Source organism: Heterocephalus glaber, unplaced genomic scaffold (assembly GCF_053883595.1).
Source record: "Heterocephalus glaber isolate CG9 unplaced genomic scaffold, H.glaber_assembly_v1.0 deba00001720, whole genome shotgun sequence".
Taxonomy (NCBI): Eukaryota; Metazoa; Chordata; class Mammalia; order Rodentia; family Bathyergidae; genus Heterocephalus; species Heterocephalus glaber.
Window position 1 is genome coordinate 4,931,837 of NW_028258433.1, and position 13,913 is coordinate 4,945,749.

Genomic DNA, 13,913 nt, shown 5'->3' on the forward strand with positions numbered 1-13,913 from the left:
AACCGTGAAGACCATAGCATTTTCTAATCCCACCCCTTTGAGAATCTCTCAGAATTACATGTATAAAGTAGTAATGGTTTTATGTAAACAAATCTTATCTATAGTCTTTCTTGCTTATTTTTCAGTAAACCAGATATGTCACGCCTGAGACTTGCTGCTGGAAGTGCTATTGTGAAGCTGGCACAAGAACCCTGTTACCATGAAATCATCACATTAGAACAATATCAGCTATGTGCATTAGCTATCAATGTAAGGAAAATGTTTATATCAGCTATGACTATATGGTCTTTGACTTTAAGAAAATTTCACTATGTTCACATAGATGAGAATCCTGAATGTTTATACTTTTCAAAATTTATACATTAGAAACATTTCAGAGGTATAAAACTGTCCTGACTTTTTGTTTGCCAACATAGTATAGTCAACTTGTTCTGCATAGTACTAATTTATAAAGTTACCTAATATACCGAACCATGTATCGAAACATTGCTCCTGAGGAAATACAAGTGTATGTTCCCCAGCCTCGGTCACAGAATTTTCATTAACTGGTCAGTATGCAATCTTGTTTTTTGTGTTTCTGTTCAAAGACAACCCCCCCCACACACATATGTTCATTAGCATTTAATAGCCAACACCACTATACTTCATGCCTGAACAAAGCTTTTCTATCACACACTTTTCTCTGTAAGGTTCATCGCAGCCTTCTTGTGTTTCAGAGCACTAAACAGTGCTTCATCACTATCAAAACGGACAAAAATGTGAAAGAGATAATACTAAATAGACCAAAACAAAAAAACCTCTTACACCCTGTGAGAACTGAAACAAGAAAGCAAGGCTCCTTTGGTCTTGGGATAGCTTGGGATGATTTTTTGTTGCTCTGCAGTTAGTTGCAAATAACTATAAAATTGCTTCAAGTATTGATTTTGGGGTTACAAATAAATTTTAAATGAGTAGGCAAATTCTTAATTATGGAATCTGAATAATGAGGTTGACTATATTTAATTCCTAAAATGAAAAAAATAGAGAAATTTATAGTTTTATAAAAAGCATGGTATGGATTTAAGGTTAAAGGTATTCCTTATTAATGAGTTAAATTTTTGAATTGGATGTGGAACATATGTTAATGGTTAAAAGTTAATTAGCATCTTCTTGCAACTTAATCCATTCTAAACAAAAATTTTTCCTAATTTTGATATTCTTTTAAGCCACAGGCCTATATCTTCTATTTTGAACCTCCAAACCTTAATAAATAATAATCTATGTCTTTTTTCTCCTATTCTTTTCCCCTTACTCCTTATTATGCGTATTTTGGCATTTTCCTTCATTGTTTTCCATTAAGTATCCTATTGAAGTCCTCAAATCCAGTGATCTTAATTTTCAGTGTTCTTTCTGTATCATTTGACACAGCTTATTGCTCCATTAGTCTTAAAATTCTCTTCTTTGGTATCTGTTGATTTTTATCTTATCTGGCTTTTTCTCTTTTCCTTTAAATCTGTATGTTTTTTGAGGATCTGTCCATGTTCAGTTTCTCCACTTAACGTATTCTTCTTTGGACACCTATGTACTTGATTATGATACCTGCAACATTTTTTCCCCCAAGTCTCTGACTCCTGCTTCACATGCTTAATAGAAATTTTAGACTTTTATGTTCTGTAAATACAAGTCTGAATTCATATTTATCAAATCTATTCTTTCCTGCCATTTTCCAGTGTTAAATCTGCATGGCATTTCATAGATCTGAAAGCATGATTTATATTTGACTATTTGCTTATCCTTCTACCTTGTTGAAAAATTCAAATCATTTACTATATATATTATAGTCTTTAATATCTTAATAATCATAGCCATAATCATTGTTAACTAATTTCTGTGTTGGATAAATTTCCTTAATCACAATTCTGATTGATTGATTGATTGAGTGAGTGAGTGATTTGGTACCAGGGATCGAACTCAGGCCTTTGTGCTTGCGAGGCAGGTGGCAGCACCACTTAGCTAAATCTCAGGCCCCTGCTCTTTTTATTCTTCTGCTCAAAAATTATTAACGGCCTCTATTTGTAAAAACAAAAAATGCACATATATTTATGTCCTGGGATGTGAAGTCTCTATTGTTTGGACCCATATTTCCATTCAAAAATCTTACTTATTATAGCATCCTTGTTTAGCACACTACCTTTATCACCTTTATTTCAGTGAAACTGGACAAATAAATTTATCTTTTATGTGCCTGTGACTTTGCTGCCTCTAATTTTTGTGTTTTCCTCCCATTTCCACCTATCTTTATTTAACCCTTTCTACAAATCCAGGCTCAAGCGCAACCTTTCCCACAAAGCTTCCTGTGATTCTTTTAGCTCTAAGTAGTTTGTCTCTCCTTTTAATTCTCTATAGATACTATCTCAGTCTTTTCTGGTACATACAGAACTTTACCTTGTGCTTTAGCTGTTTGTGTACATGTGGTTTTTTGCTCTTACTTTAATTGAGGCTCTTTAAAAGTAATTTTGTATCTGGGAGACCCTTGTCAATATTTGAACAGACAATAGATAGGAAAGAATAGAGACTTAACAATATGAATCTAAATTTAATAATTTGTTAAGTATTTTAGAATTTGTTATTTAGTTCATGAAAAACTTAACTGTGTACTGGCATGTACTGTATATTGTTCTAGGCTACTTTAAAAAAACTAATAGTTGATACTATAAGATACTGAAATTTAAATTAAATGAAAAAAGATACACCAAGTAAGGATCTAAAGATAAGATCAAGATGTTATTACTGAAGATTTAAAGAAAAGCTGAATGATCATTCTAGATAGAAAAAATGCGGTACCTAAAGTTGCAGTAATATGAAACATTTCACATTTTGTGTTTATTGATGGACAGCAAGATATCACCATGAAGTGCTTTATATGTCATAGAGAAGAGTTTGAGCTTTTCCCTATACTTTAGAAAAATTCTTTTCCTCTGTGTGTCACTTACTCTACTAGGTTTAGAGATACAAAGATGAATAAAGATATAGTTCTCACTTTTAAGGAACTAGCATTGATAGGTAAGACATATAAATCAGTCATTTTAATGTTGTGTACTAAATGCTATGCTGGAGATAGGCACAGAGTGCTAAGAGAAGATGAGTGCAGGATGTAGGTAAGACATGGATAGCTAAGGCAATAATGCTGCTTTCTTTCAAATACTTGAGGTGTCTTAGGTGTGTTTAAGGATGGAGGAGTTAGCTAGTAGATTAGGGATGGATAGTTTAGGAGAAGGGAGTTAGTTGTATGAGGTAGGCAAGCATAGGGTTAACAAACAGTTTGATTCATTTAAGCAAATGAAAGTAATTTGGTGTTTCTGAAATTGATTAGGAATTCTTGAAGTTGTGCATTTTAATCTGAATAGATATTTAAATGATAGATTTGGTGTTTCTGAAATTGATTAGGAATTCTTGAAGTTGTGCATTTTAATCTGAATAGATATTTAAATGATAGAACCAAAATGTGTAAATTGGGTAGAGTTTTATCTTTAATTGAAAAAGCTATGTATAAGGTAATGTTTACACTTTATTTTTAAAATTTTAATTTTTTCTTTTGTGGTGCTGTGGATCAGACCCAGGGCCTTGCACATGCTAGGTGAGCACAGCAGCACTGAGATACATCCCTAACCCATTTGCTTTAGTTTTAAAAATATTTAAGTTTGGATGGATTTATATTTACTAGTTTTACCTGTTTTAGGAATACATTCAGTGTTTTCTAATACACATAACTGGTAGTTATTATGGTCTAAGCAAATACTCCAACCTTGAAATTAACTTTAGTCACAACATCTACCTTATGAACAATGAAGCAATGATTGTAGATATACTTGCTGCTGTTTACCTCCTTCTCTACTTGAAACAGCACATTTGATAGTTGATTTGTAGTTGTTACCTGTTGCTGCCATGTCAGTAATACTTGGAATAATTGTATCTTTACAGGATGAATGCTATCAAGTAAGACAAGTGTTTGCTCAGAAACTTCACAAAGGCCTTTCCCGATTACGACTTCCACTTGAGTATATGGCAATCTGTGCACTTTGTGCAAAAGATCCCGTAAAGGAGAGAAGAGCTCATGCTAGACAGTGTCTGGTAAAAAATATAAACGTAAGACGGGAGTATCTGAAGCAACATGCAGCTGTTAGTGGTAAGCACATAGGAAGCACATACTTCTCCAGCCTGCCAATTTCAGTTTTATAGAATAGAAAATATTATTGTTACTGTATTTTAATTGGCATCTCTTAAATAAGATGACAGAGTTTTTCAGTAATTGCTTTTCATTATTATATAGGTGATTTTAAATCTCAACTTACATCTTTGTGTACATGACTAAGGAAATTAAGTGATGACATTGGAGTACTTTTTTTTTTTTTTTTTTTTTGGTACTGGGGATTAAACTCGGGTCCTTGCACTTGCACAGCAGGCGACAAAACCCCTGAGCTAAATCCCCGGCCAGAGTACTTTTAATAGAACAGTAAAATTTGTACATTTATGTAGATTATCTACGTAGTCTTTTAGTTGTCTTTTAGTTGAAAAAGTACAAGGCTTTGATCTTTGTTGTTTGTTTTCACTGGTAGCCAACAGTATCAAGTGCTTTTGTGCCTGCTTTCATCAGTTCAGCCCATCAGGGTTAGCTAGTGTGCCTCTTGACTTTGTGACTTAACAGACAGCATTAAAATGTGTCAAATTATCCAAGTCATGCATTCTTTATACTTTCTTACTCATCAGTCACCAGATCTATTAATTCTTCCTCAAGATGTCTTAACCATCTCTCTTCCTGTTGTACACACTCCTTACTACCTGCCTGTTGTAAATACTTCCCTACCTTTCTCAACCCTCTCCTGACTGTGCTGCCACATTGCTATCAGAGTTTTCCTTCTGAAACATCTGTTCACATCACTTCCTTGCTTAAAATCCTATGTAGATTTTCTTCTGTTCATGGGATAAAGTTGGAACACCTGATCTTGGCCTCTGTAGTTTTTTTTTCAGCCCGTTTCAAGTATTCTCTATCACTTCCTTCTATGAATTCTGTGTTCCATGTACTTTGGATTACTTGAAATTTGTGCAGTTTTTTTTTTTTGCCCTGTTGTCAACTGTCTGGAAATTGCCTCCTCTTCCAGACCAAAAAAATGAACAAAACCAGGAAGCGTGGTTTTATATCTTGTACATCTTCTAAAATGTTTTTGTTGTAAGTGCATCACTGTGACTCTTTTTTTCTTCCTTTCTCACCTTGGAAAAAGTGAGGATTATCCCACCTCTGCAATTTACTGGTTGTGTCTGTACAAGTTATTTAACCCAGTCTTAGTTTGTTTATTCATCAAGTTTTGGTATAATTGTACTTCTTATAGTTCTTGTGAGGATTAAAATTTAGTTATATAAAGCATAATGAGTGGCCTGAAGAAGTCATCAGTAGGTGCCAGCTATCTTTATTTTGGGACACTTTTGGTATTGAAGATCGCTTTTGTCTCTGTTTATGCTTTGATATGAGGTTGTTCCTAGTCTTATTCATCTTTAATATCTTTAAAATTCTAACAAATAGCACAAAGTAAGCACTCAAGAAATATTCGATGTAATTCAGTTTGAATTTTACTGATTTCAAACCTTGTTACTTTTCTTCTGCACTTGGTCTTTGAATTAGCATTGCATAGAAACTATTCTCTTTTGGTTCAGGAATAGAAATAAAGAAAATTTGTTACTTTATGAACATAGATATACTCCAGGTTGAACATCTGATTTAAATTTAAATTTTTAATTTGAATATAAGAAATGTAAATGGAATTGCTTAGAATATATGAATTCTACTCTTGGTGTATCCTTTATTAAAGCTAGATAGAATTACTTTACTGACATCTGTTGCAGAATTTGCTAACAGTCAGTACATTAAAATACTTGAATTTAGATTAAAAAGTTTGTTACTTAAAACATCTTAGAAACTCCATTCCTTATTTCCATTTTATTATATTTGTCTTCTGTTACAAATAGAATATTATTTCTCATTTTTATGCCATAGTAACTTACATTTACTAGAAGTTTTTCTTCTCCTCAGGAGCAAAAATGGATCTTAAGTCTCTCTTTCTTGAATATAGTTTATATGGGTCACTTTTCCCATATGCATTTGAAACTTGAAATATTTGTCTTTCTAGCCTGTTACGAGACATTCCAACATTAGATATCATGAATGAATGAATAATTGAATGAATAAACTTTAATTTATGATGTTTCTCAATATAATATTTCAGTGTTTTTTTTCTAGCCATATTGTGGTAACTATTAGGATGTAGGAAATATAGTATGAAAGAGTGTAAGATTTGATTTTCTAACCTGGGTTTTTTTCTTTTCTTCTCCCCACCCCCCCTTTCCTTGTTTCTTTTACAGAAAAATTATTGTCTCTTCTACCAGAGTATGTTGTTCCATATACAATTCACCTTTTGGCACATGACCCAGATTATGTCAAAGTACAGGATATCGAACAACTTAAAGATGTGAAAGAGTAAGACTTTTTCCATCCAGTTTTTTGTATTTTCTGAAAGTTATTTTTTCTCTTTACTGCTGATAATGGGATCTTATTTATAATTAATTACTATATTTCATTTCTCAGTAGTTTGTTATTTTCTCTTACTCTCTTATTCTTTTTTTTTTAATCTCTTCATATTACACTTCTAGTTAATTTCCTAAATCTGAGCATAATTACTGTACTTTTAGTTCTATTTCTCTACCAACCTGGCAGTTTTTTTTTTCTTAAGTTATCCACTGAACGTATTTACTTCAGTTCTTTTCTGCTTCCTTTAAAAACTCTGTATAGCTCTTCATGTCAGGTGAATTACATTTTTCTCTGCAGTAACTGTCTTCCTCTATAGGAAGAGAGAATGACCCCATTTCATACTGGGCCAAATTCATAGACAAGGAACTATTTTTTCTGAGTGAGTTCATTGATTATTCTCTAATTAGAGTTTATTACTTTTGTGATTCTTTCAAAGATTGTTGTTGAGAAACTACAAATGCTACATATGTCTGCATGAAGATGCAGTGTTATTTACAGAAGTTTTAAGACCAGCCTTCTTTAAATAAGCTTGAGCACCTATACCTCTTTCTGTTAAAATAAAAGATAACCTTTGTGCTTTTGAATCAGTTGATACCTTTAATAGCCTACTGAAGGAAAATAATTATTGGTTTCTTAATTCATAGAAATATTTTATAGTTAAATGTTTGAAGTATCTAAGGAGAATAAAATTAAGTTACCAGTAACTTCTCATGATCAGGGAAAAGGTTGTTAAGGTCTTTCTTTGCCACAGTTTCCATTTCTAAAACATAAGCAGATAATTCCCTGAAAATGAGTTTTGTTTTGAAAATGGTTATGACTAATGAAAACTTCTAGTCACTTTGCCACTTAAAAAAAAATCAGAGAACATTGGTTTTTAAATAGGTAAAATATTCTTTTGAATTTACTAGATAGTTTTCGCTATCTTAAGTTGCCTGTGTTGCGATGACACTGTATTGTAGAGACACTCCCACAGAATTTATCCAATACCTGAGATTTTAAAGTTTTTTTTTTTTTTTTTCGCTTCTATAATAATATCTTGCTTGACCTTTCTCTCTCTTTCAGTATTTTTCTTCTTTGTATATCAACTGTACCTGTGTCCCTTTTGGGTATATAATACAGAAACACTTTGGTTTTTTATTGAATAGAATAGAATTTTATTGAAAAGAATAGAATTTTTATTGAATAGAATTGAATAGGCCATTAAAATGGGGCTATTGAAACATTATTTTTTTTCTTCATTAAGCAAGAACATTGTATATGGTTGTCAACTACGAGTTTTTCCTTTCTAATTTGTTAATGAAGAATATTTATTATATAATAAGATAGCTGTATTCCTTAGAAGACTTCCCATCAGCACTTGAGTCTGTCTGAATATCCAAGGCCTCACTTGATCCATGGCTTAAGTATTCCTTTTTGAAGTCTCTCCAGATCATTCTCATAGCATGGGGTTAAGATCATTTCATTTCTTCCACCCTTTGTTTCTTTTAAAATCTTCTTCCCTGGGGAATCTAGTAATTCTATACAGGGGCCTTATGAGCTCACATCTGCATTATTCACATATTGTGATATGTATGTGTGAACTAACCTTTTTTCTCTGCTGTTTATTTTTAATTTTTTCCTATCTTGGGGTTATAATCTTGGTTCATTATGTTTAGAATTTTCATATCTAACAAAAGATTTTTTTCTTCTGTATCTTTTCTTTTTTTTTAGATGTCTTTGGTTTGTTTTGGAAATATTAATGGCTAAAAATGAAAATAACAGTCACGCATTTATCAGAAAGATGGTAGAAAATATTAAACAAACAAAAGATGCTCAAGGACCAGATGATGCAAAAATGAATGAAGTATGTAATTTTTTTTTGTAAATACTATAATTCCATATTGATTTAGACATTTGGATATGAGGTATGAAACTAATATTCATAGACTGTCAAATAATTTTCTTTTAGTATTTCTGTTAGTACTAACAGTAATGCAGAATTAGTAATTCTGTTCATAGTAAACTAATAAAAACAATACTATAAGTTAAAATGCTTAAGTTGACAATTGCTTTCATTTACTGTTGAAGACTAGATGAATGTTGTAGAATTATTTCTAATTTACAGCATTTAGGATGCCAATTTAAATACCTAATTTAAAAAATTCATTTCAGAAATTGTATACCGTGTGTGATGTTGCCATGAATATCATCATGTCAAAGAGTACCACATACAGTTTGGAATCTCCTAAAGATCCAGTACTACCAGCTCGTTTTTTCACCCAACCTGACAAGGTATGTTTTTTTTTTTTTTAATTTGTTTGTGTAAATTGAAATAAAATTATTTTCAACAGTAGGTTTTAAGTAAGATCAGGAAGGAGCAGTGTCAAGAATTGGCACTAAAGTACATAAAAGATTTCCAGTGCTCACTTCAGCAGCACATATACTAAAAAGATTACCATATAGTTTTTTTAATCAGCCAGATTGAAGGATGCAAAGTTGTAGAGATTAGTTAGGATAATCTACAGTTTTTTCTTCAGAGTTTGAAGCTATACTAAAAGTATAGGCAAAAGTGTGGTCAAATCGTAAGGATTTGTGAGTTAATGACTACTGATCAAAAACAGGAAAAAGAACACTGATAGAATCTGAAGTTTTAAGCCCGTGATTGGCATTTTAAACTGCTGTGAGGAGATAATGCAGAGAATAGACACTGGAACACACCTAAGACTCTGAGAACTGTAAGAGTGTTCTCAAACCAAAAGGTTTCTTCTACACTCCATCTTAGAAATTCATACTTTATCTAAACATATTAAGTATCTGAGAATCTGGAAGCCAGCAGTACTCATCTTTCTGTTTTTAAAGCAGTATATCAATTAACATCTTGCAGTGTATGGAATAGCCCTGCAAATTCACCCACTAGCTGAAGAGGCTGTCTTTTTTTAAGCATTCATTTTAGAGTGAACATGGTAACAGTATATGTGTCCTTGTCCCTGGAGAGTTATTACAGGAGCATGTGTTTTGAGTCTTAGAGCTCTAGCATGTTAGAGTTCACATATGTTTTGTTATTATTGAGGTTGATATTAGGTTAGTTGTAGTTTATCATAGTAATTAAGATCAGTAACTGAAAAGTTTTAACCACTTAACAATTTACTCTGAGCATCACTAGGACAGCATGTTTGTTTGCATATTGACTATACCCAGCATCGCGCAGCCACCATCAGCCAATCGATTCTTTATTGAATAAATTTGACAGAATTGTTGTTTTTATATTTCTCATTATATTAGAAAAAATTAATGAAAAATGTGCTATTTTTGGTTATCCTGTATTTAAGTAATTAGACTGGTAAGTGGTTAACTGATGAGTTTAAATAAATACATATTTTAAACAAAAAGTTGTTTGTTGTCTTCTAACTACCTTGCAATGCAGTGTTTTCATATTCACTGACTACTTCTTTTTCCCTTGCTTGTAGAATTTCAGTAACACCAAAAATTATCTGCCTCCAGAAATGAAATCATTTTTCACTCCTGGAAAAGTATGTTTTAAGAATTCTTTTAATTTTTATGTCATTTATTTCCTGTGATTATTGGCCCAATTGTGTTAATTTTTTTCTTTAAAACTTTGTATAACTCAAGGTGGGAAATATAGTTGTCTTACATTTGTTAGTAAGGAATGATTGTGTTTACTATGTAGATGCAAGCTGAGATACACAAACTAGTATTTTAGCTTGTTATAAAACTCAGGAGACCTTGATCCTTAGACTTATTTTAATGCCAAGATAAAAATCTTTAAAAGGCATCATCTATGTTCTTTCACAGCAAGAGTTTTAATTATCTATTTTCATTAGTGACTGTACATTTCATTTGTTCTCACATTCTATATAAGCCATTTTCTCTGAGACTCAACTCTTTATGTTTTTATATAGTTTTTAATTTGAGTGATCTTCAATTTGTAATCATTTCTTGGATTAAGGATAGATAACTTTTTTCATGATTTGTATGTAAATACTTTGAGAAATTCTTTGTAAATATTTTTATGGTGCTTGACATGGAGGTTTCTTTTGGTTTTAACCAAATAGAAAGAGACATGCATTTTTCATTTCAGCCTAAAACAACCAATGTTCTAGGAGCTGTTAATAAGCCGCTTTCATCAGCAGGCAAACAGTCTCAGACCAAATCATCAAGAATGGAAACTGTTAGCAATGCAAGCAGCAGCTCAAATCCAAGCTCTCCTGGAAGAATAAAAGGGAGGCAAGTATACAAGAAATCTTGCACTTTACATTTAACAATTCCAACAAGGTTATGAGATTTAAAAATAATATAACTCAAAACATTTAATGTCAATGAATGGAAATTAATGGATGATGTTTCTACTGAAACTTGGTAGTTTACTTACAAATTTATATTTATTTGTTTGTTCATTTTCAATGTATACTTCACCTTAGCTTTTCATATATGAGCTTGTTGGGGTAATCTACACCAGCACAAATGACCAATTTTCAACCTTAGTGTCTAGCACTGTAAAATTATACTGCAGTATAGTCATTATGATGAGATCTGAGCTAACATGGAAAAATTACCGTAATACATTGAGTGAAAAAGGCAAAGTGTATAGAATAGTGTTATGGTTTCTCTGTTTTGGAAAAGAATTTATATTTACTTTTGTTTATATAAACAGAAAGTTGTTGGAAGACTATACAAAATCTTGAGTGCTCATGACAACTGGAGTAAGAGAAAGATAATTTTATACAATTTCATGTAGTTTAAATTTCTTTTCTTCATGTATATGTATGAACCTTTTTTGTTGTTTAAAAAAGAAAAAAGACAATTCAGCCTTTCACTGATTTTAGCATAAATGTTTAGGACATAATTTATTAGTAGCAGAGCATTGTAAAGGGCTACACTGCCATTATTCATTGAATTTTTGGCATGTTATTACAAAATCCAAACTGTCTTTTGTGTTGTTCATAACCAGTCAGTAAAGAAGGAGGAGACATTGTATAATGTCTCCATCAATTTTCTTATGAATAAATTGTTGAGTGGGATATGGTGGAATAAAAATGGCATCAATTTTTTTCTGTTTTAGATTCCTGTTCATGTTAATATTAGGAGTCAGTACCTAAGTAATCCTTTAGCTGTATAAGTTAAATATTTCCTAGTGGATGGCCTCATACCTAACATGACCAAAACGTTTACAGCAACTTACTTTCTAAATGGTTGATTTTTCTTCTTGAATTGCTGATTATGAACAAAAATGTCCTAGTTCATTCAGTCCTCTAGGCCTTAGAGCCTTACAATTGTCTTTGACTCTTTCCCTACATATATATATGTATATTCAATTGCCAAGTTTAGTCAGTTTTTTTCCTTATAATATTTTTTTTTATTAAATTCTTTTATTGGTACATTGTAGGTATACAATACAATTACATTTCTCATTGGGAATTGTACCTTTACATAATGTATCTTGGTTCTTATATTTTCCCCATTCCTAGCCCTCCCTTCACCCCCTCCACCCTTCCCTATTTACAAAGACTTTATTTCCATTTTTTCCATTTCTCATCATTTGTCCTTTCCCTTCTTTCCTTTCCCCTGCCCCTCCCACTACCCCTACCCCTTTGGACCTTTTCTTCCTATTTTGCATTATCGATTATTCATTCTAATCATTGGTACATTTTAGGTATACAATATAATGACATTCATCATTGGAAATTTGCACCTTTACATAGTCTCTTGGTTCTTATTTTTCACCCTTGCCCAGCCCAGCCCTCCCTTCAAGCCCTCCATGCCTCCCTATTTACAAAGATTTGGTTCCTATTTTTCCATTTTCTCATATTAATCCCATTCCCTTCTATCCTTTCCCCTAGCCCTCCCACTTCCTTCCTCTTTGCCCCTTTTCTTCCTATTTCACATTACCTATTATACATTTTAGTCCTTATTTACACTTTCCGTTTCTCAGACCAGAGAAACAATTCGTTATTTATTCATGTGTGTCCTGTTTATTTCACTTAAAAGTATCACCTCAATGTGCATCCACTTAGCTATAAATGTCTCTAATTTCTCATTTTTTATGGCTGAGTAGTACTCCATTTTATTTTTAAAAACCACATTTTCTTTATCCAGTCTCCAGTTGATGGGCATTTGGGCTGTTTCCAAGTTTGAGCTATTACAAACTGTGCTGCTATGAACATGGGCGCACATATATCACTGTGGTATGATTCTTTTAATTCTTTGGGGGAGATCCCCAGCAGTGGAATAGCGGGGTCAAATGGGACTTCCAGTCCTAGTTCTTTGAGGTATCTCCATACTGATTTCCACAGTGGTTGCACCAGTCTACACTCCCACCAGCAGTGGAGCAGGGTTTCTCTTTCCACACAGCCCCGCCAGCATTTGTTATTGGTTGATTTCATGATAGCCATTCTTTCTGGAGTGAAGTGGAATTTCAGCGTTGCTTTCATTTGCATCTCTCGAATGACCAGTGATGTTGAATATTTTTTCATGTATTTATTTGCTCTTTCTACTTCTTTGAGAAATGTCTGTTCATTTCAGATGCCCATTTTCGGATTGCGTCTTTCAATTTGGGAGGTCTGATCTTTTTAAGTTCTTTATAGATTTGACATAGTAGACCTTTCTCTGAGGAAGAGAAGGTGAAGATATTTTCCCACATTGTGGGTTGTCTCTTCACACTGCTGGTGGTTTCTCTTGCTGTGCAGAAGCCTTTTAATAAGAAGAGATCCCACTTGTTGATTGTTTGTGCTGGTTCACGGGCAACTGAGGTTTTGTTCATAAAATCTTTTCCTACACTGATGTCTTCAAGGGTTCTACCTAACCTCTGTTCCAACAGGTTCAGAGTTTCTATTTTAATATTTAGATCTTTAATCCATTTTGATTTTAGTTTAGTGCATGGTGAGAGATACAGGTCTAGTTTTAATCTTTGGCAAGTTGAAGCCCAATTTTTCAGTATATTAATCCTTCCTACCCAGGAGCAGGGGATGTCTGTCCATTTCCTGATATCATCTTCAATCTCTCTTTTCAGAGTGCCATAGTTTTCAGAGAAGAGGTCTTTGATTTCTTTCGTTAGGTTGATTCCTAGGTATTTCAGTTTTCTGGATGCTATTTTGAAAGGAATTATTTGCCCTATTTCTCTCTCAGTGAGTCTGTCATTTGTATAGAGGAAAGCTTTTGATTTATGTGTGTTAACCTTGTAGCCAGCTACTTGACTGAATTTGGTTATTAAGTCTAGAAGACTTCTGGTGGAGTTTTTGAGGTCTTCTGTATAGAGTATCATGTCATCTGCAAATAATGACAATTTGACTTCTTCATTACCTATCTTTATTCTTTTTCTTTCTCTTGTCTAATTGCTGTGGCTAATGTTTCCAGAACT

At 32.7% G+C, this 13,913-nt stretch overlaps 1 protein-coding gene across 9 annotated transcripts in view; it reads left to right on the plus strand.

The window, feature by feature from the left end:
• Pds5b (PDS5 cohesin associated factor B) overlaps positions 1–13,913 on the plus strand; it is a 283,823-nt gene that overhangs the window by 255,502 nt on the left and 14,408 nt on the right. For all 9 annotated transcript variants that reach the window (XM_087199489.1, XM_087199485.1, XM_021266499.2 and 6 more), the window contains 7 exons: positions 126–249; positions 3,961–4,165; positions 6,394–6,508; positions 8,270–8,402; positions 8,711–8,830; positions 10,006–10,068; positions 10,638–10,783. In XM_087199489.1, coding sequence (XP_087055615.1) covers positions 126–249; positions 3,961–4,165; positions 6,394–6,508; positions 8,270–8,402; positions 8,711–8,830; positions 10,006–10,068; positions 10,638–10,783 — 906 coding nt within the window. The remainder of the gene's footprint in view (positions 1–125; positions 250–3,960; positions 4,166–6,393; positions 6,509–8,269; positions 8,403–8,710; positions 8,831–10,005; positions 10,069–10,637; positions 10,784–13,913) is intronic.